We start from the raw sequence: 23,677 nt of genomic DNA on the forward strand, positions 1-23,677 counted from the left end.
GTGTAGCAATTAGCTTGGATGTAGCTTTAGTGACCGTTTTTTATTTATCACTGCTGATTCTGATCATTCTTTATTAAAAGAAAAGACAAGAACCACACTGACAGCTTTCTTGAAGGAAAATATTTTTTTGCTCTTCTCCCATCCGGCTTTGGCATGACTTTGATTCACCAACTGGCTCCACCTATAGTGGACAACAATAGTGGCTGCCTGCCAGCTAGCATTATGTAGGTTACTCACCAGGGCTGCATGCTCCCACCACATCATGTTTTGTTGCTCTGACTGGCCTTAATAAATGTCAGACTGACAGAATGCTGATCCAGTCACCCTGCACATGTTTTAAAGGTTCTGCCCTTCCCAAACACAGACTTTGAGCTGTTGCCAAGATGGATTTGAATCGTGTCCCAATGGAAAGAATAGAATATCTATCTGCTGTGTCGGGTTAATGATCAACATTTTTTTACAGCAGTGGTTCTCAACTGGTCTCTCCTCAGAAGGACTATCCACAATCTCTTTAGTTAGATATTACAACCCAAATTTCCAAACATTTTCAATCACTCAGATCAATTTCATTAAAAAATTGGATCTTGAATAGAACAAAACATTTAACTCAACAAAGAGAGAACAAAACAAAAAAGTTTAAAGTGCACATCATAACACAAGCCTTATATGCACATATATGTTTTATTGTACACTGTTTTGCTGTGATAACATGTACATTTTGGTTCTTTTCTATAAATCTTGAGAACCTAACACACTATCATGGGAAAACCAGTTATTCCAACATTACAATAATAACATGTTGTGATCTTGAAAAGCTTCATCTCTTCTCTCCTTCTGTTTTTCTCCAGGTGTTTAGTGGTAAACGCCCAGACGGAGGAGACTTCCCCCAGCAGGGACAGCCGGCTTCCTCCTTCCGTAAACTGTCTCCTACGCCTCCTCTGGGCCTGGGAGAGGGGGTCCTTTCCATACAGCCCAGTGGTGGTGCTCCTCTTGATGGGCAGCAGCAGGCTCTGACCTGCCTCATCCCAGAGAAAGATCTGACGCTGTTTGAGAAGCTTGGTGACGGGTCATTTGGTGTGGTGAAGAGAGGAGAGTGGCTGACACCTGCAGGGAAGGTGGTAAGTAGAACACTGATATTCTGTACTTTTGTTAGAAATGCATGAACAGTTTTTCATTTCAACAACTCTTTTTAAAGAGCCAGAGTGTGTTCACAATAGTATGGATTTTACATAAAATATTGAGCCTAGTTGCATTTTCTGCTGATGTGACTATAAGTAAAAGCAGGTGCATGAATCTGTGCTCATTCTGTTTTTAAGATGAGTTGGCACAGGTGTGATACAAGTGTGTTCACCATAAATAGAGCACCACCAAGCTTAATACAGTTGTATGAACACGTTTTAAATGATTGTTTTTCCTTGTTTCCAGTTGAATGTTGCTGTGAAGTGTCTAAAGACGGACGTGCTCAGTCAACCTGACGCTCTGGAGGATTTCATCTGTGAGGTCAACGCCATGCACTCCCTGGACCACCAGAACCTCATTCGCCTCTACGGTGTGGTGCTCACACACCCAATGAAGATGGTAGTGGACACACAGAAACCCCCACACACAGGGAGGACAGAAAAACATGAACACATACATGCAAACAAGTGCAGCAGTACTTACACCCTCACAGAATCAACATACATCTCCCTCTCAGCACTATTACCTTATGGTGAATCAGGTCAAACTTGCTAAAGCTGTTGTCATGATTGAATAAAGTGAGGGAGAATGAAGCGAGACAGGAAGGGTGAAGGGCGAGTGGATGCTGGACAAAAATAAGGTCTGACATTTTGGCCTTGTTCCATTACAAGGATTTTTCCTTGCATTATTGTTTTTCTTCCACATACTTCGCATAAAAATTTGCAGACAACAGTATGATAAAGTGTAGAAACTATATGTACTATGTGCTTATACAAGGGGTGCCCAGTCTTTTGCCACTGACAGCCACTATAGAATAACAAAAGGCCAGTGGAGCCTCTTTGATATCGTTGAACTTTAGTGTGTTAAAGTTAGTAAAACCATTTCACCGAAGGTTATGATAAACTTAGTGTTTAGACATGCTTCAAGAAAAAATAGCCTAGGTCACCTCTTTTCTTTAATGGCAGACAAGATAGTTTGTAAGAATGTATTAACATGCAAATCCAAACCAAAGTGGGCAGATGCTGAGCCGAGAGAAGAAACACAAGTGAACAGGAGACATCCTGCACACTTCAGGGCTCCAAAAATCCAAGTTATTTTTTTTACTGTGGTGCAATAAATAACCCGCTGTGAAACGCTTCTCCTTGCCTTTAATAATTGGCTTTTGACAAGGCAAAAAGCCTTATTCTTAAGGATTTTGTGGCCCAGCAGATTTCAGGGCAGGCCCTGGTCAGCCCTGGCTTTCTATGGCTCTGCCCCTGGTCAGGATACAAAAACAATGCTCCTGGCAGCAGAGAGGGGATGGCACCCTGATGGCTCATCTTCACATTCAGACACAAACAAGCACTAACAAGCGAAGATTTGTGCTGCTGTTTGCTGCTTTAATCCCTTTGTCTGAAATACCATGATCATTTTTGTTGATAACATGTTTTCTTTTTATATTTTGGGTTTCAGTTTAGACATGTAATACAAGCACATGTTGTAAAGCAGGCCTAATTTTATTAGATTTTTTGAATTTGCTCCAGGACAACTAAAATTAACTATGGGCTGTATTATAAATGAATCAAACTGATATATTAATTCAACTTCTATTAACCCAAGTACTAAGGTTAAATCGGTGTAGTTTCAATTAATTGAAACTATTCGCCCTATTAGTTCTCATCTGAAGTCATGTATATCGTTGAAAAGTTGTGACATCGTCCATTTATAAATGACTAGGAGTCCACCCAGTTTATCCAGTGGTAAAATCAGTGTTGTACTGGAAGCTGGTAGCAATGGCTACCACCAGTGTAGCAATTAGCTTAGCTGCTGCTATAATACAGTGGAAGTATTATTAGAACTGAACCACATTTCTTTATTTAAAAAAGAGCACTAAAAGCTTTTCATGATGGATTTTTTTTTTCAATGCTGTGCTGACCTGCCTTAGCATGAGTCTGTGAGAGTTACTGGGGTAGGGGTTGTAATGTGAGTCAGTATACAATCGTGGAGTTTTTGCTCTTCTCCAGACCTGCTCCACCATTGGTTTACGATCGTCACAGATGGAGTTTAGTTGAACTGCAAGCCAGTGTTTACAATAGCTGCAGTAACGATGTAGCTGTAGTATGGCGGCAGTTTTGTCAGAACTGGACCACATTTCTTTATTTTAACAAAAGCAGAGAGCCAAGAAACCATGAAAGCATTTCTTGGTTTTGTACCAGAGCTGCCCATGTGTACAACCTCAATTTTATTTGGTCACTCTGATTGGCCAGTAATGAATGTGAAAAACATCACATTTGTCCAATCACCATCAAGGAATTTTTAAAAAAAGTGCTGCCCTTCCTAAACCCTTTGTATGGGAGCTTTGCCAGATTAATGTGGTATATCTATGCAACGGATAATTGAAATGGTCTATCTGGTGTGTCAGGTTAGTTATTCTCTGCAGGCTTTGCTTATGTAAATCTCCTGTTTTGAAAGCATGGATTCTGATTTTTGCTTCTCTACTTCTTTAACTGAAAATATTACTGAAAAAGTGTGGATTTTTGATGGTCTGCTTCATTCAGTTGAGAGATTGGTGCATTGATGGGCTAAATTGCCAGAACTTGGTAATGCACTTTATTCCTATTGCTAATATAAGTGTCTACAGGAACAGCTTAGTCATTGCTCTGTTGTTAAATCTTCCTGCATTTTTAATGACTTATATTGTCATTGCATGATTAGAGTCTCTTTTTTATTTCTCACTCTTTCTATCCCTCTGGTTTTGTGCTTTTCACTCCCACTTTTCTCTTCTCACCCACTTTCTCTCCCTCTCACCCCCCTCTGCAGGTGACTGAGTTGGCTCCTCTGGGCTCTCTGCTGGAGCGTCTGCGATGTGTCCGTCCTCAGGGTCCCGTGTTGATCCACACTCTGTGTCAGTACGCTGTGCAGGTGGCCTGTGGGATGGCCTACCTGGAGCAGAGGAGGTTCATCCACAGGGACCTGGCAGCCAGGTGGGTGACAGAGAACTTTTTAAGGTAGAATTATGTTCAGCAGCTATAAAAATGTCCAAACGTGGATTTTATGAGGGTGTATTTTTCACACCTTCTATGAAAACTATTTTTCCTCCTGGATTTTTTTTTATTGGTGTGTTGAATTATTTATATAGCTCCTCAGTCTCCTCCACCCTGAAATTTACAGGCTATTACAGGGAGGTTTGGCCCAAAAGCAAAATGAGTCACCGGTTGGCTAGCTGCACTGGGTGGTCTGAGTTCTTGGTGTTGCCCAAATCCATCACTTTCACTTTTACTGTTACGCTGCATAGATGCTTGAGAAACTCTTAATAGCTGGTTAAAGTGAGTCAGTTTTCCTTAAACGCTGTGACTACACACGGCTATTACAGCCTGGCAAACAGTGCAAGGATTTCTCAAGTTGTGGTTTTGAAAGCTGGACGTTTAGGTTCAGGGTCCTTAACACGTCCCAGATTTTTAACGCCTCTAATCAAAACCTGAAGTTGGCTTTGGAAAGATGCCTGAGTTCAGAAGAGGACATAACCCAGACTGTTTACGACATGCTGAGATTAATAGAACCCTTTATTTAAAGGATCACATTTATAACACTGCATATTTGACCATCACAACTCCTGCTGGATAGAGGATTAAAATGTTGGAAATATTATTATTGTTTTCTCAACTGCCTGCTAGAGTTATAACCAGTTATTAAAACCAGATTTTTTTTCTCCTCAGCAAATGGCCCAAAGTAACAGATCAGACTGAAATGAAAAACATTCCCAAAATTCCTTTTTAACCCTCAGATACAGAAAAATTAATTTTAACACTCAGGGTGTAGGGACCAAAAAATGGCAGCTTATATAATACTAAAGTAATGTACATTTATATATTTTTTACAACTTCTTTTCCTTTTTTTTTTAATCAAGATCAAGCATGGATCATTAATGCTAATATGATTGATTTCAGGAATTCTGACCCTTTAAATGCCAGTTTAAGTGCAAATCCTGATGTTTGTGATGTAAAAAACCCAAAAGATGAAAAATTCTTTAATATCCTTCATGCACATTGAATTTCCTTGAAAGGGTTATCACAGCCTTAAAGATAATAATAATGAGCAGCAGCTTTTATTTCTATGCATTGCTATTTTTTTCATTTTAAGATATTAATGAATTTCTAAACTCAGGGTGTAAGTGACCAACAATTGAAAAGCATACATAGAAAGTAGTAAGAGAAAAAAATATAGATTTATAAATATTTTTAGTAAGATTAGATCTGATCATGAATAACAAATATTGATTAATATTTAGGAATTAAACCCTTTCAGTGCCAGTTTAAGTGCAAAATAAAAAAGACTTTGTAATGTAAACACATTACATGAAAACACAAAATGTGAAGTTTTTTTTTTATTTACACATGCAAATTGGATTTCCTTGAAGGGGATCATCATAGCCTTAAATATTTTAATACTGAGCAACAACTTTGATTTTTTTATGCATTACCATTTCTTTATAAGATTTTAATTTTTTTTCACAATAGTGCACCAATAACAAACCAGGAAAAAACAAATTCTCCTCATGTCAAATTTAGGGAAAATGGCTGAAATTTGGTGATGAGTAGGGAAAACTGCAAATTTGAACCAATGACTCTAGAATAAAAGCCTAATATTATTAAAATCTTTTTTTTTTATTTCCTGTGATGGCTGCAGGATTAAGCACTGTTGACCAACAACACCCTGAGTAAATACAGAAAGTGCACAGTGCTTATTATTGACCCATTAAAGGTTCTGGTTTTCAAATTTATTTATGCTAACTTTGAATGTTGATACAGTTTGACACCTTATCAAACCCTTAGTTTGATTCAATACTTGTTTTCTCTTCTTAAACTAATTTTAAGTTGTTTATGTATGACTAAATGATGGAAACAGCTGTGCCTTGGATTTGCCCTGCAGTGTTAGAAAGGGTTAAGTTATGAGATTAATCTGAACTTTACAGTACTTTACAGTATTTTGTGGGACAGTAATAGAATTTTAAAGTTAGATATGACTCTGGTTAAAGTGAAACAGCATTGCTCCTGTTTCGGTATCATGGCAGCAAAAAAATGCAGCTTTGCTCTTACAAAAAGTATAAAATTGTCAGTGTATTTGTGCAATTAAGTCAGTATTCTCTCTTCTGCTGTCAGCAGCTTTAGGTCAAAATTGTCAGAATAGATCTGTATTGTTTTTATAAAGCTCCAGGACTTTTCAATACGCTCGTTCATGTGTGTAACTGTGATTGTATCGTTTCAAACTTGTGGTGTCAAGAAAGTAATTCAGACTTGACTCTCTCTCTCTCTCTCTATCTCTGCAGGAACATCCTGCTGGCCTCGGCTCACAGAGTAAAGATCGGTGACTTTGGCCTGATGAGGGCGCTGCCCAACAATCACGAGCACTACGTCATGCAGGAGCACCGAAAGGTCCCCTTTGCATGGTGGGTGTACTGAGAACAACACAATGAGAGCCCAGCTGGACCTAGATGTCATCCAGTGCTGGAGTTGTGTGGTTTAGGGTTAGGGTGGGAACAGATTTGTTTTATTGCTGAAAAATTCCACAGAGAAACGCGATCAGTCACAGCTGCATACCAGCCGGGCTGATAATTCTTATGAAACAATGCTGGCTGGATGTTTGTACTTAAAAACACGCCACAGGGTAATAAGCCTTTATGCTTTTCACCCTTCATTCATCTAGTAGTCTTTTACTTTTTTATTTTTACATTTTTACTGAACATTTATTTAATCAGAAAAAACAATATTAAAAAATATGTTTTCTTAACAGTGTCAGAACATACTGCAGCACAGTTAATAGAGTTTCTGATAGACAACTAGCAGCCATTCATAGAAACATATGATGTGTACAGGTATATTTAAACCATGTAGTTTGAAAAGTTATTGTACCATTTAAAAATGCCTTAAAGGTTTCAGTAGCCATACTGAAAAATTTACCAATTCCTAGCACAAAATACAGATTAGCACACTATTGATTTTGATATTGATTGACTATATGATATTGATATTGATTATGTATGCTAAGGTTTGTTGTGTCCCTTGCTGCAGGTGTGCCCCAGAAAGTCTGAAGACCAGAACGTTCTCCCATGCTACAGACACATGGATGTTTGGAGTCACGCTCTGGGAAATGTTCACACATGGACAGGAGCCATGGCTGGGCCTTAATGGGAGCCAGGTATGAACACCAAAATGATCAAAAGTACTCTGAAAATATTAATTTATATCTTAAAGCTTAATTTATACAGATGTTTATTCACAACAGTTTGAATTTTGGTATATATTTTAAATTGAGTCTCTTTTTTAGTCTTTAAATTACAATGTTCTTTAGTTCTAGTCACATTTGAGTCATTTTAACCTTTAAAGTTTTAGTCTAGATGCTGCAAAAAATGTGTTAAAGTCAAGCTTTAGTCAAATAAAGTCCTTACATTTTAGATGTTACTCTAAGTCAAAACATATTTCCTGTGAACTAATTTTAGTGGCCATATTGTAAAATTAGTATAAATCTAAAGCACTCATATTAATGCACTATCAGTACTTTAATTTATTAGAATATGCTGACATACATTATCATCACAGTGGAGAAGTAATAGTCTTCTTTAACCTATTTAGACCTAAAGCTACTTGAAAAAACTCTGTAAAACCTAGATATTGTTTTAGAACAACCTTTCAAAAGCCTGACATATTTCTCAAAAACTGCACTCTAGTTACTAACGTATGAGTCTTGCGCAGGACTCTTTTCTTAATCCCGCCTCTGCCCACTCCTGCAGCTCATGTAAATCCTGCCTGCAAGGATTCTGACAGTCAGTGTGAAATATTTAGAATAACAGACGCATGTGTTTAATTAAAGGCAACATTGACACTTTCATTCAAGCACCACCCTGATTAAGTTTTCTCTCTGACTGAAGAAAACCCTAAGAAAACAACAGCAACACACATCCTAGACATGCGTATGCCACACGTGGATTAAACAAAAGCAGTTGAGATCCTCAGACTGATTTAACTCCTGGTCATGGCGTAGCATTAGCAATGTCAAAGTAATATTTACTAACCTTGTTTAAATGTCATTTATCATTATTTATTTCTAAGTCATTCAGAGGTGGAATTGTTTTTGATCTGCAGTGCACTTCCATTAGCTCTCACAGACAGTAGGTTGATCTTCACTCTATTTATGCTCTGCTGTTATCAACCTAGTCATTAGATGCTTAATGCTATAATCCCAACTTGAATGAATGGGGTGTTTTTTTCCCAAATAACTGCACATGAGCTTAGCGTCTCTGTGCACCCATGCTTATGTGCGGCTATTAGCCGGCTTTACAATAAGAGAAGCATTAAACCTCTGCCTTTTGACTTCTTTATAAACTTTTAGTGTATGCAATTTTCTACGGAGCTTTAACAAAGCATTACACTGCCCACCTGCTGTGTGATGCTAGCTTAAGCTCTTAAAAGTTTGTTATATAAAGTTCTTTGACATTTTCTTAAATTATAAACCTCTTCTCCACATCATAATCTAGGTGGTCACTATGGCGGTGTTATTGTTTTCTAAAATACAGCTGTTTACCCTGCTCAAGTTTTTAGCCATTGTCTTTGCTAAAACAAAGCATGTTTTTTTAATATATATTTTTTATACCATGCCCTTTAATACTCATTCACTGTTACTCTGTTCTTCATCCTATATACATCTATAGATTCTGCACAAGATTGATAAAGAAGGTGAACGCCTTCCTAAGCCTGAGGACTGCCCGCAGGATATCTATAATGTCATGCTGCAGTGCTGGGCTCAGAAACCAGATGACAGACCCACGTTTGTCGCCCTGCGGGAGTTTCTGCTGGAGGTATGAGAGATTTATAATGAAAAAGACTGGTTTTCATGAGTTTTTCACTTCTCTGTCTCTGTCTTTAACACTAGAACTGCCATTAGGTAAAATTTACCCAAGGCTGTTTGTTTAATTGTGTCTAACTTTGTATTGATCATATTTTAAAGTCTGTCAATCTTTGACTTTTCCTTACGTTTGTTGCAGCACCTGCTGTTGTTAAAAATTGCTTTAATGAATCCAGATTTTTAAAATGGACATTTATACCCAGAACTGCCAATACAACCAATATTTACCCCATGAAAAAGCATCGATTTTCCCTCTGTTTTGTTTCACCCCAGTAGATAAACACTAGATTCTGTCATGGGAAAACCTTGTCACACTGCCTGATCAGGAGTCACAGATCAACCTTCAATACGGACACACAGGCAAAATAAGACATTCATTATTATGAAATGTCAATAGATTGGCTCAGTCTTTTCACTGAAGAAGAATCTGGTGGTGGTGAGGTTTAAAGGACTGAGCGATCAGTCCTAATACGATCGATCATCAGCCGACAGTGATCCTTTTTTCTCTGTGTGATCAATCAGCGGTTCAGTGTCTGTGGTTAATTAATTGTTCTTGATCAGTGCTCTGTGTGAAAATCAGTGCACCTCAATAATGGACACACTTTACCTGTTGGCTGTTTTAGGTATGTAGAGATCCCAGGTGGTTCTAGTGTTAAAAAAAACAGAAACTTGATTGTAAATATTACACATTTAGTGAAGAAATGCCAGTCTTCGCTCTGCAGGTTATAACTGAAAAATGGAAAAATAGTGCCCCCTAGTGAAATAAATGAAAGGCAGAAACTGAAAAGTGCCCTCAATTAGAATGTTGCCCTGCTTGCAAATGAACCTCATTCTTAAGGAGCATGTTTGTGTTTTTCAGACCATGCCTACAGACATGTGTGCTCTGCAGGACTTTGATGAGGCTGACAAACTGCACATCCAGATTAATGATGTCATCACTATCATAGAGGGGAGGTGGGTGTCCATTCATAATCCTATTTATAACAAGAGACACAGAAGGAATACATGCAAAAACTATTTTATCATATGGAGATAAATGTGAGGGAAAACAGGTCTGCCAGTCTAATCTAGACTCTAATGTAAGTTTAAAATATCACATATCAATACAGGTGAAGGTTAAAGTCGTACATTAAATGTTTAGGAAGTGACACTGAAATGTAAAGGCAAAAGAGGTGGAGAAACTGTAGTTATTGTAATCCATGTGGACTTATATTCTTAAAGATCCCATAGAGTAAAATTTAGTCGCTCAGTGAGTATTTTATCTTTTCTAACTGTATGAAATTTATCAAGTCACTAAGCCACATGTTAAGACGATACTTTTTTTTGTCTTTTCCTTAGAGTAGGATGCTTTTTATCTATGATACCAAATAAAGCTGCTGCTACATTAGGTTGGAGTCATTCTCTGTATTTCTTTCTGGTTCAGGGCAGAGAACTACTGGTGGCGTGGTCAAAACAAACGGACCCTGAAGGTGGGACAGTTTCCCAGAAATGTGGTCACATCAGTCGCAGGTTTGTCGGCTCACGACATCAGCCGGCCACTCAAGAACAGCTTCATCCACACAGGACATGGAGACAGCAACCCTCATCGCTGCTGGGGCTATCCTGACAGGATTGATGAGTAAGGGCCAGTTTGAGTGAACTGACTTTAAGTTCTGCATGAACCACAGTACACCCAGAGAGACTGTAGTCTGGTTTTTGCTTTACAAAAAGGCATCATAGTGACAGTTTTAATCCTTTATTGGGCAAGGAACCCTATATGGTCACTTTGGTAGATCTCCGTCACTCTCAGTGATTTAGTAGAACCAGGATGATTTTCTTAAATATTCAGTGGAGATCAGTCAGTGTCAAGGAAAGTGACATCACACCATCTGACCAATCAGCAGCGGCCCAGAGCTTCTCAAACTTCCTGTTACCTCTAGAACTCGCAAAATGCAGTTTTACATCTCTTTAGGATCCAAACAAATGGCCCTAAGATCCTAACTAACCATGATATTTTTCCAAAATCTATTGTAAAAATAAATTGTAATGCTGAATGTCATGATAGGTGTAGGATTTCTAGCAATTACTCAAATTTTGGCTTGAAAAACAGAGGAAACATATTTGGACAAATGCCCATTGTCTAAGCTAAACCAGTGGATCTCAACTGGTCCGGCCTCAACATCTGATATAAAAAAGAAAAGGGATTAAACTGACGAATGTTACACCCTCTTTCCCCATCATCATGTATCAATTTTTGCCAATTGTCCAGAGAACTTGTGAAATTACTTCATTATCATTGAAAAAGGAGCCATTTATTTCAAGTAAAGGAGATTAATTAGTTGAAATATTTATCAAAAAAATTAAATTTAACCAATTTCACAGTAAAACAGGGTAAAATAATAGGTATCGATGCATGTCCAAGGACTTTAGGACTTTTGCCACCATTTTTTTTTCAGACACCTTGTCACGACCCTCTGAAAATTGCTCCACAACCCACTTTAGTGTCCCGACCCACCAGTTGAAAACCACTGAGCTAAGACATGTGACCAGCTCATGTAGCAGTCATACTAAGAGGGTTTTCTTGAACAATTACTTATTGTAATGTAGGAAAAAAGTACTCTATAGTGTTGTGTGAAGTTTTCACAGGTTTAAAAAAAAAACAAAGAGTGATCCAGTGGTAAATTAGACTAATTTATAGAAATTTTCAAAGTATAAAAAGTCAAATAGGTTGTTTTTTCTTCTAACAGCTTTATTATACTTTCGTAGTTTGTATCACTTTTTATTTTTCCCGTGAACTTTATTTTTGCTTGAATTGATTCAGACATTTAATATTAGTGATGTTTCTTATGTTTTCTGGTGGAATTACAAAAAAAAATATATGGTAGAAATAATTAAGTATATGAGATTTTTGTCACTTCTACAAGAGTATTACTGTATTGTTAAACTTAAATGGCATACATCAGTTTTTTTATTTTTTGTGTGCCTCATGACTGCAACCTAACCATGTCTTGTCAAATGAATATTTACTATTAAGATAACTTTTTGATCTGTAAGTAAATACTCATTAGATGAAACTTGTGTTTGTTTTCCATGATTAACATTTTAATCTGCATACACTTTATGAAATTTTTTTTTTTTTTTCACCATAAACGGACACGGCCCCATATCTGGCCACTTCACTGATTTTCACCATGATAATGAAAAATATAATGCGTGATAACAGCAAATAGAACGGTTTGGAATGCCCACCAATTATATGCTAGAACTTAAATTTAGATTTTCCAAGTATTTTAATGAGTGCCCTGTAAAGGGTTGAAAAGTCAGGTGCAATAATGCACTCTAACCAATAGGTGGCAGGAGCACACTGTATAAAACTCTATCAGCATTTGACAGCATTACAGCAGCTACGTTGGTTTAATTCTGTGCTTTGACATTGTTTGTTATGAAGTTTGTCTTCCTCTACCCTTCAGTCTGTATCTGGGGAATCCCATGGACCCGCCAGATGTCCTCGGTGTGGACCTCAATTCTGCTCGTCCCACGCAGCTCCCAGGACGAGCAAGAAGTGAGTTAAAAGGCTCCAAATTAAGCTGTAAAATAAGCAGCAAATGGGAAAATGGGTACTGGCAGATGTGAAAGATAAACATGAAAGTAAGATGCTTCATTATCAGCTATCTTTGGGTTTAAAGACCTTAATTGGCATCAAGTATTTACTCTAGCTTTGGTGCCAAAAGTCAAAGCTTTTGCTGGCCAATCGCCATGCAAGTTTCGTTTTTTAAAGGAGCCCAGGGTGTTTTTTATCATATAGATCCATTGCAGGTACTTCTCAATATATCAGTGTTTGAAAATAGTTTCATTCTTATGACTGATGTAAACAAGCATAAAGCAATTGAAAAATATGAAGAGTTCATCTTTAGTTTGGTCTTCTTGATACTCTTTTCAGCATACCTTTAGACTGCATGCAAAATCATCTGATTCCCCATTAAGCTATGAAGCTACCCATCTATTTTAGAGCCTAGCTTTGATTGTGGGTTTAGATTTGTGCGGGTCTTGCTTTGGGAAAATACATCTAACACTCAGCTTGCTTTTCATTTTTTGTAGCACTTCCTGGCCAAGCGTTCTTATACAATCTAATATTTGCTTCCAGCTTCTGCCCCCTAATCTTCCTTTCTCTGCTGCTGTCTTTTCTTTTCTCTGTTTTTTCTTTGCGGCTGCGGTAATTGCTCTTACTTTTCCAGAGGAGCCTCCTCCCCGGCCTCCTCAGCCTGCTGTGTTTATCAAGAGTAAGTCTGGTTTCCCTCAGCAGCTCCTCACACATTGCTCCTGCCCTCTCTGTTCCCTCCTAGCTCCACTCCTCAAAGGTACATCCATCCACAGTACATGGTTTTGTTTCTCCTCTGCCTGTCTTTGCAGTGATCCCTTTGTCTACTTCTGTTTCCTGTCTCAACACTGTCGTCTCTCCATCTTTCCTCCTGTTGTTTCCCTCTAACAGGTGTGCAATGTCTTTGCTGTGCACTGTAGGACTAACTCACACCCTGGAGGCTTTTTTTGGAGTGAAGTGTGTCCCTTGTTTTGTGATGTGACATGATTTTAAAGAGCTTAGGTGTCACTTTGGCTCTTATTTCAGTAAATTCATGAAATTAATGTGCTTTTTCTTAATCCTCCAGAGCCTTGCTATGATCCAGTAAACGATGATGAAGATCTGACTTCAGCTGGACTAAAAAGATTATCACTTCGGAAAACTGGTTCAGTCAAAGGCTTAAAACTCAAACCTGCTGCGTGGGTCTCTGCCTCCAAACAGGGGGGAGGCCGGACTTCAGGCTACAACACCCACAGTGAGGTGTCCCTTATTGACTTTGGGGAGGAGTTCCCCCCACCCACACCCTCCCCTTCCCCTGTGGTGGAAGTTCAGATTCCTTCACTGGCACGGCTAGTTTTGGAGGCCGAGAACATCCTGGACCGGACTCCGCCTCAAAGTCCATCCAGATCCCTGCCTCGCCCCCTTCACCCTACGCCCGTGGTGGACTGGGATGCTCGACCTTTACCTCCGCCCCCGGCATATGACGATGTAGCTCAAGATGAAGATGACATGGAGGTACGGTAGGAGGTGATAGAGAAGATTTTAATTTTCAACCCCCCTTAAAAAATCTAACCATGTTTAAATTGTTCAATTCCAATTCCAAAAAGGTTGAGATTGTGTTTAAAATGTAAATTAAAAGAGAATTTGATGATTTGATTTGAAACACGGAAACCCTGTAATTTAATTGAAATAGCACAAAGAAATCATAAAAACATATCATGAGACGTATGTGGATCAGCAAGTGGAGTTGGTGTGTTGCATCGAGAAGGTTGTTCATCGTGACCTGTGGTGTAAATGTACTTTGAGTAGTCAGACAACAGGAAGAGTGCTATACAAACTTTAGTCTATTTAACATTTCAGATTGGGAATTTTCCCAGTTATTGGAACATTATACAGCCGGGTTGAACATCCTGCCTTCAGTATATTTCAAAAAAGTTAAAAACACCTGATTGAACCTCTCCTAGTAAATGATCTTGACTGTTAGACATAATTACCTCCGCCAAGGAGATTATGTGATCGGGTGGGTTTGTTAGTTTGTTAGTTTGTTCGTTTGTTTGTTAGCAACATAACTCAAAAAGTTGCGGACGGATTTTGATGAAATTTTCAGGAAATGTCAGAAATGGCATAAGGAAGAACTGATTTGATTTTGGGAGTGATCTGGATTACTGTCTGGATTCACAAATTTTCTTAAGGATTCTGTACTACTTGGAGATAGGGCTAATGGTGGAGGTCTGCGCTGTTACCACTTGACACCAGGAGATGGCGGACATGAGTAGCTTCAATTCTAGCAGCAGTTTTTGGGTGTGTTTCTATTCAAAGTTTTGGAGTTTATAGAGTTTGAGAGACGCACACCTGGTCGAGGAGACAAGTCGGAGCGAAACAGAGAGAAAGACAGTGAATTTTAGCGAGAATATTCACAATGCTGGGAGGAATAGAGGAATATTCACCCTCTGCCATGACTTCCAGTTGTCCGGTAAGACCATGGGTGCATCTGTTGGCACCCATAGCGAAGCCAGTGCTTTGCCTCACCATGTTTACACCCTACCGGGGAGGGAGTAATCAGTGACTGCCGTGGTGGGGGGCACATGGGGACTGATCCAGGAATTTTTTAAGGGTTCTTCACTATTGGGAGATAGGGCTAATGGCGGAGGTCTGCGCTCTCCGAGTGCTTTTCTAGTTTAAAATGTTATTGTTTGTTTTAAAATCAGCGCCCTAGGAAATTTCCGACCTTTTTAAAAGTTTACACACCATCTAGTTCCTAGAGGTCTGCTGCTTGATTATATTATATCAGGTAAGAACTCTGCCAAATTATTGCAGTACCAGAGGCATTACAGGTGCCCATCTCTTTATAAGTTTTGGTGTCTGAAGCCACAAGGCATGTGTGATTTTTTCCATTTCATATAACTAGTACCTTCTGAATCCAGACATTATATGATGGTGGTTCTAGGTTGAACCATCTGATTGTAATACACTTTATGGCTGCTACTAAAAGGATTTGGAGTTAATATGATTTATCTCTGCTGATGTTTTCAGGTAGTACAACAAGGAGAACAACCGTTGGGTCTTTGGGTATCTCATGATGAAAAACTTAGTTGAAAGCATCAAATACATCTCTCCAGTATGCAGTTATTTTTGGACGTGACCACAGAATATGTGTATGATTGCCTATAAGCTGTCCACATTTTCTCCAACATTTATCTGACCTGGTTTGGTTCCATTTAACTGTGACTTGTATACCAATATTTAAATGTAGTTCACACCAAAACCTTCAATCGTTAAAACACAATTTAAAGATTTAGGGTGAACCAATAGACAAATGTCAATCCTTAAGACACATGTTAAAGCAGTAGTTCTCAACTGGTGGGTTGGGTCCCAAAAGTGGGTCGTGTGGTGTGAATGAGTAACTGGAATAGAAGGGGGGGCCGCAAGGATGGGTTCTTTTAAAGGATGACCTGATCTTCAAAAGCAGAGGACAGAATGTTCAAAATAGCAGAAGTTTAAAATGGAAAAAAACGATGCAATTTATTACTATTCACTACAGATATTCTGAGATTAATCACGGTTGAAATTGTAATCTTTTGACTCAATCTTTTTCCTTTACAACCCAAAATACTGATGTTTTTGTCAATTTCCTCTCCAAAGGTGAGCTCCATCAACAGCTCAGAGCAGCAGCATGAAGAGGAGATGAGTGACAGTGCTGTTTCTGCTGTTCAGAAGGTGGAGGGTGAAGTTTTGGTCTCCAGGGTTTCAGACAGACCCGGACTGGAAGACAACCTCTTCCTCCCCAGCAAACAGAGCCAGAACATGACCACCTCCTTCTCCCAGTCAGCAGAGATTTTCCAGGAGCTGCAGCAGGAATGCATGAGGAGGCTCAATGTACCAACAGGAAGTGCTGTACCACCCCAAACCTCTACCTCCTGCCCCCAGACTCCACAAACCGAGGAGGGACCCCAGCAGGGCATCCTCTCCCCCACTGAGGAAAAACCTCAGATCCCCCCTCGTGTTCCCATCCCCCCTCGCCCTGTAAAAAGAGGCGACTACTCCTCTTCCCGCTGGTCGAGGGATCTCTCTCTGTCACCAACTCCAGCTGACACCACAGATGAGGTTTCAGGCTTGGAGTTGGAACGACCTCCTCAGATCCCCCCCAGAGACCCTCTGTCCCAGCCGGGCTCCAGGACTCCCAGCCCCATGACTCTGGTGGTAGGCTCCCCGCAGCAGAGGGTATACTCCATCAGCCCTACCACCTCTGGCTCTTCCACGCACACCTATGGCTCCTACCTCTCCACCTCTCCGGGTAAACTCATGCCCACTACGCACAGCTTCGCTTCAGACCCCAAATATGCGGCACCCAAAGTGATCCAGGCCCAGGCGCAGGGCAAGGATGCAACGAGTAAGGGTCCCTGTATCCTCCCAATCGTACGAGATGGGCGTAAAGTCAGTAACACCCACTATTACCTTCTACCTGAGCGGCCGCAGTACCTCGACCGCTATGACCGCTTCTTTAGGGAGGCAGAGAGTCTCCCTTCAAGCGCCACAGAGGAACGGCAAGTACGGCAAGCCAACATGGCCACCGTCAGACCCATGGTGGTCAGTGGACAGACCCTGCAGGGGCACGCCCAGCCTGGAGAGCTGAAGGCTAACTTCTCCTCTAACAATAACAGTAGTCTGGGGGCTCCACGGTCAGGGATGAAGACATCAGTTAGTCTCCCTCGTGTCTGTTCAGAAGGGCTGACAGCACCTGTGGGTCCTGGTTCCTGTACCAGGACGGATGGAGGAGGGAACTCGGCTGACAGGGTCAAAATGGTAAGGACGGATTACTTTGTGCAGCTTCTCATTACACTGTATATTCAATCATGTGCTGAAACATTTTATTTATTACTTCAGTCATTAAAATGCAAAGCCTGATCACTTTCCTTCTCGTGATGGATGTAAAATATCTAAAATGAGGTTTTTTACATGCAATATACAGTTGACCCCATGTCCTTTTGATGGTACTTTGATTGCTTTTAATTAATTAAGATGTGAACACCCCATAAAATTGCAATCAGCTTTTCTATCATTGAAATTAAAGCATAAATCTGCATTAATGTGAAGTAATTTCTTCATCATGCAGTTAAGAACTAAAATATCATGGCACTGTCTGATGTGATCATGTAAGATTTCTTCATTAAGAAGGCTTTAAATGTTAAATAGTAGCAACAGAGTTTAATTGGAACAAGGTTTGATGGATTTTTCACACTTTGTTGACCGATTCTGTACATCCATATCGTGGTGTACTCACTTTGATATATGTACCCTGAACATAAGGGGGCATTAGAGGGTAGTTTTTATTTTTTGCTCATGCATTTAATACCTTGTTTGCAACTATGAAAACAGAGCATTTTGTTTTTGCTGACACATTCAGAAAGCAACTCAAATTTGTTCAAATTAAATACAGAACTTTTAAATGCAATTTCTTATGTTGATGTTTAATGCTGCAGTAAAAAAAACAAAACATTTTTTTCTCATTAATCTTCACTCAGTTACCCATCATGACAAAATGAAAACAGAATTTTAGAAATGTTTGCACATTTTTGAAAAATACAACAAAACTGAAATATCACAGTGACAGTATTCAGTCCCTTTGAAAAACTTGAAATTTAGCTCAGGTTCCTCCAATTTCTCTTGATTGTTGCTGAGATGTTGATGAAGTGATGATGAAGTGATTGGACATCATTTGGAAAGGCACACACCTTTCTATAGAAGGCCTCACGGCTGGCAATGCATATCAGAACAAAAAACCAAGATGAGTTCAAAGGAACTGCCTACAGAGCTCAGGCAAGGTAGTTTCAAAGCACAGAAATGTGGAAGGCTGCAAGAAATATCTGATACACTGAAGGTTTCACAGAGCAGGGACCTTCATAATGTTCATATGGATGAATTCTGGCACAACCAGGACTCTTCCAAGAGCTTGTCACCTGGGACAACTGTGAGAATAGGGGAGAGGGGCCTTAGGAAGTGAGGTGACAAAGAATGCAGAGCCTAAGGTCAGTACAAAACACATGAAAGTCAACTTGGAGTTTGCAAAAAACTCCATGTAAAACCAGGTGGACTTTCATGTGTTTTGCACTGAGACTTCCATCTTGCTACTCGGACACATTCAGAAACCTTCTTAAATTGATTAAAATGAAATACATAACCTCCAAATGTAATTTCAGTAACTAAATATGAGTGATTATGTAAATAAGATCAGTTTTGAAACTGGAGCTGAACTTAGAAAGCCAGAAATTAAGATTTACTGTATATTCTATCAACATTTTTTCCAAGGGGAAAACAGAAGTTAAAATCTCTTACATGTCTCCCTTACTGTGGAAAAGCATAAAAATATAATAGCTTCTCATTTCTTACTTGAAAATATGCCAAAGTTTGTTGGAGACAAAGGCCATGTTTGTTATTTCTTTGGATTGAAATTGAAAGATGTGAGTACAAACTTTGATTAATTACTTTTTGCTGGCCAATTGATTCTGACACCGATTGAACCTTATTGAACTGGAGCAAGAATCACCGTGAAACCTTGAGGCTCCCCATCGATCAGGCACATGGCATTTTATAATGGATACACTGGGATCAGTGGCCACACATGAGGTGATGTAAGAGAGTTAGGTAATTTCTAAACTGTAGAGAACAATAGGAGACATAGAGATGCCCTCCAGAGTCAGCACCTGAAATAACTAGAAAAGCACTCAGAAAGCGCAGACCTCCGCCATTAGCCCCATCTCCCAATAGTAAAGAATCCTGTAAAAAAATTCTTGGATCCAGACGGTGATCCCGATCACTCCCAAAATCTATTCAGTTCTTCCTTATGCCATTTCTGACATTTCCTGAAAATTTCATCAAAATTCGTCCATAAGTTGTTGAGTTATGGTACTAATAAACAAACAACCCCTCCTGATCACATAACCTCCCTGGTGGGGGTAATTAAGAAAGCACATTATTACTAAATAAATGATTGCATGTGATGCGACTTCCCAAAAGCAAAGTCAGTATAATCTTTTTAAATGAGATCTAGCTTAAGGTTGGTTGAACATCATTAGCTGAAAAATAAGAGATAATTAAGTTTGTGAAAGGATAACTGTTGGAACAAAAACAATAACATTAAATCCAGTTCTGCTTAAGTCTCTGTTCTTGGTTTCTAATCCTCGGCTTCTCCAGTTGAATGTTAACAATAGAGCTAAACAAGTGCCAAAAAAGAAACAAGAATAATTTTATATCAAAAAAAGGATACAATCAGGTGTGCAGTGCTTGTTGGGAAAATGCTGAAATTAGCTTTGAGGTCAAGTGAACAATCAGAGCCAGGGGAGTCTGAGTGTTTTTGGACTGTGCAAAGACTAACAGTGCTCATGTGTTAATGTTGAATTATTTTGTGTGTTTCAGGTGCAGGAGGCAGTTCATGGTGTGACTTTAGAAGAGTGCCAAGCCGCCCTCCAGAACCACAACTGGAACATCCAGAAAGCTGTGCATTATCTTAAGGTACGAGAGTCAAATGTGACTGTATTTACCTACCAATCCAGGTGGCAGTAATGTTAGTAAGTAATTGGCAACTTCTATTTAACAACCACGAAGAAGAGGAAGATGCTGGCATAATAAAACACTCAAAGAAGAAAAGTTTGCTTCTACTAGAAAGTAGCAAAATAAATTAGTTGGAGCGGTGTCGGATTGAACATATTTTAGTAGCAGCTGTTGTCAAGTTTTTTTTTAAAGATGATGATATTTTTAGCGTATTTTCAAGCTCGTTTCAGATCTGTGGACATCTGTAGGCCACACTAAAACTTGCACATTTCAGCTTACCTACCAATTAGGTTGGCGTTCCTATTAGGAATTACTTGTTCCTCGTGTTATGTGCATAAAAGGGAGTGCAAATTGGAATAAGATGACATCATATCATATCATTTAGTCTACACACTACGTTATACATTAAACATGCATTTTTTCATTTTACACTCAGTTAGTTACCCTTCAGATAATTGAGAGAAGCATTTAACTTAGATCACGGTATTGATCGTATAACTTTCTTTTTTAAGATTTGTAGTTTTTCAACATCATTAGAATATGTATTACACCATATGACATTACAATAGTTTAAGTATATACTTGGAAAGGCATAAAATCCATGATCTGTCTAATCAACTGGCTGAGCTCTGGGACAAGTCCGTCTTACTCAAGAAGGCTATTCTGTTTTTTTTTCTTAAGGTAATTGATCCTTATGGGTCCTTATGTTATGAACTGTTATTAGTACTGCCATCACACTGGCCAAATGAAGAATGTAAACTAACTGAAAAACACCCTACCTTAACCCTGAGTGGGGTCGGTCAGGACAGGAGAGAAAAAAAGGCTTCTCTGTCAGCCTCTTCTCCACAGTTTCAAAGTTAAAAAATGAACACGTAGAAAGTTCACGGAAAGTATCCCTGATATGAAACAAAATGTTTTAAGAACAGTCAGGAGAAAATAAAAATATTAGCAGTCTAACACTGTTGAAATGTTGGGCAGCACACTTCACAGCTCTACTCTATCAAAATAAATGCCCCATGAAGCACAGCATTATACTGCAGCAGGGTGATTATTAAGAGATCCAGAGCTCTCAGTAGTAAACATAGAGCAGTCCTCAGAGATCCTCTGCACTGCATCTCAGGTCAGACTCACAGTCTTTTTCTTTAATAACCTTTTTAGTGCAGCTTATAACTGCAAACAGACGGTCATTCACAGCTGCTGAATGTAATTTTTTACTTTATAGGTTCATATCAGGATATGAGAAGAGCAACTTTGTTGAACCTTCAGGGAAATTCTGGTCTCTGTTGGTGCAATGAGTGGGCTATAAATATAAGAACCTATAGACTGTGTGTGGCCCCCTCAGCCTGTGGTTGGAGCTGCTGTGGTAGAAGGGAAGATGTGCTTGGATGGCAGTGGGCACAGGGGGATACTTTAGTGCTCTTTTATAGTGGTGGCAAAGTTTAGAAGATAAATAAAAATGCAATCCAAGGGTCTCAGATTGAATCTGGGAAGCAGAAGTGTGTTTGGGAAGAACATTGGGATTAAATTAAGACTGAAATAATGTTGTAATACGCTTGCTGCTGCTGCAATCACACTCATAGTTTTGTCCTGACCCCAGGATTCTGCTCTAATGACTCCCTGACTGTCCTCTTATGCTGCTGTTTTCATCTTTATTTGTTTGTTATTTGTCTCTCTGCAGGTGGAACAGTTGTTCTGTTTGGGTCTGAGGAGCAGGTCCGAGTGTCTAAAGCTGCTGGAGATGTGTGACTGGAACCTGGAGGTGGCCAGCACGCAGATGTTAGATAACTACGGATCCTCAAACAGACAGAGGTACAGAACCGTTTTCAAAAACTGTTTGCTCTTCTATGAATTATAACTCTCTATGAACCACACTCCAAAACCATGCATGTTTATTTGTCTCATGTCTTGTCAAAAATATTCCACTGCACTTTTTATAAGGAACTTTCACCTGACAAGTCCAGATAAAAATGTTATTTTAACATATGAAAAGAGAAAAGTAAAACTTACACTGATTTTGATAAGGAAGTAAATATGCCTTAGCAGCAAGCTAGTACTCTGTATTAATTTACAGATTCTTATAAAAATTTTGAATACTAATGGGTTTTCAGCATGGTACAGGTTGTGGTTTCTGTTTGGAGTCCTAGCTATGTTGGACAATCCCTGTCAGCAGAATCTGGTGTTGCTGTGTCGGACAAGCAATACTCAAACAAAGAGCAGGTGAAACGTTATCCACGCTTTGAAGAAGCAGCTCCTAAAGACAGTATTCCTACAGTGATTTATTGATCTCTACAAACACCTTAATTAAGTTCCTTGGCAAATAATTTTTTATTTAATTAAATGCAGATTATATTTGTGTTAGACTGACTAGTCTAAAGTCAAGTAAATACAGTCTGTAAACCAATGTAACAATGCCACATTAGTTTACAGAATGTTGCTACCTTTACCAGTGCTAGCACTGCTAGTTTACGATTCTCTGTGCAGGTTAACGTCCACATTCCTGTGCTGAATACTGTCACTCAGTTCTTTGGTTGGTATATGTAAGTAAAACCTGACACAGACTCTGGACAGCTTTGTCCTTACAGTGGATTAAGAAGTATCCAGACCCTCTTTATGGTTTTTTTTTTTCAATTTTGTTATGTTGCAACCTGATCCTACGGTTGCTTAAAGTATTTTTTAATTTTTTAATCTACACTCAGGACCCCATCATGACAAAGTGAAAACAGAATTTTTGAAATTTTTGCAAATTTATGAAAAAAAATACCCTGAAATGTCACATTGAAGTATTCGGACCCTTTGCAACAATACTTGTAATTTAGCTCAGGTACCTCCCATGCAAAAAAAATCCACATAAAAGCCAAGCAGGCTTTCATTCGAACAAACCAACAGCAACTTTTATCAGCTATTTCCCCTCATTATCTAGAATTACAATATTAAATGAAAATAGTGGTTTACTGTCTCCAAAAAACACCTAATGGAGTGTAGCTTTGTTCAGGACAAGAATTTTGAGCCGAGCAGCATCTCTACTCGTCACTCGTGACCTCCTGATGGTGGACTTTACAGACTCTGTGTTTAATGGACGTTGATCTCATAAAACTCTTCTGCAGAGACATTTCACTTTGCAAACTCATGAAATACTTTGGTGTTATCACATCACTCAGGCCCGACAACCTTTAAATCCAATTCATACTTAAATTGACGTGGCATTCCTCCTGTCTTGGTGGCATCAGTGCTCACCTGGTAAACGTTTCCACATTGTTTCTGTAAATTAGATTCATTCACTGATGACCTCGCTCCACATGCTAACACCCGGTCAGTGTTTTTGCACATCTGTCATAGCCAAACAAACCATTAAATCTGCCTCCTTGTTTGGCTTACCTGTAGGAGATTTTCCCCTTTCCAAATCTGAATTACAGCAAGCTACCAGAAAAGTTAAGAGCAAATGAGAACTGCAGAGAGACAGGGAGCAGTGTGATGCAATGAGAGTACTGCTGTGCTCTGCTAATGAGGCTAACAATC

At 39.2% G+C, this 23,677-nt stretch overlaps 1 protein-coding gene across 6 annotated transcripts in view; it reads left to right on the forward strand.

Moving 5' to 3' along the window:
• The window catches only part of tnk2b (tyrosine kinase, non-receptor, 2b), a 96,846-nt gene that overhangs the window by 68,207 nt on the left and 4,962 nt on the right, over positions 1 to 23,677 (forward strand). For 4 of the 6 annotated variants that reach the window (XR_005992716.1, XM_041802356.1, XM_041802358.1 and 1 more), the window contains 14 exons: positions 849 to 1,118; positions 1,426 to 1,578; positions 3,979 to 4,142; positions 6,485 to 6,604; positions 7,227 to 7,353; positions 8,864 to 9,010; positions 9,917 to 10,011; positions 10,481 to 10,675; positions 12,507 to 12,598; positions 13,272 to 13,394; positions 13,701 to 14,128; positions 16,256 to 17,416; positions 20,027 to 20,122; positions 21,840 to 21,970. Coding sequence is in view for 5 of the 6 variants with exons in the window: in XM_041802356.1 (XP_041658290.1) it covers positions 849 to 1,118; positions 1,426 to 1,578; positions 3,979 to 4,142; positions 6,485 to 6,604; positions 7,227 to 7,353; positions 8,864 to 9,010; positions 9,917 to 10,011; positions 10,481 to 10,675; positions 12,507 to 12,598; positions 13,272 to 13,394; positions 13,701 to 14,128; positions 16,256 to 17,416; positions 20,027 to 20,122; positions 21,840 to 21,970 (3,302 nt within the window). In the remaining variant the exon portion in view is untranslated. The remainder of the gene's footprint in view (positions 1 to 848; positions 1,119 to 1,425; positions 1,579 to 3,978; positions 4,143 to 6,484; positions 6,605 to 7,226; positions 7,354 to 8,863; positions 9,011 to 9,916; positions 10,012 to 10,480; positions 10,676 to 12,506; positions 12,599 to 13,271; positions 13,395 to 13,700; positions 14,129 to 16,255; positions 17,417 to 20,026; positions 20,123 to 21,839; positions 21,971 to 23,677) is intronic. The other 2 variants (XM_041802359.1, XM_041802361.1) reach the window with 1 other exon arrangement.

This window comes from Cheilinus undulatus, linkage group 13 (assembly GCF_018320785.1).
Source record: "Cheilinus undulatus linkage group 13, ASM1832078v1, whole genome shotgun sequence".
Taxonomy (NCBI): Eukaryota; Metazoa; Chordata; class Actinopteri; order Labriformes; family Labridae; genus Cheilinus; species Cheilinus undulatus.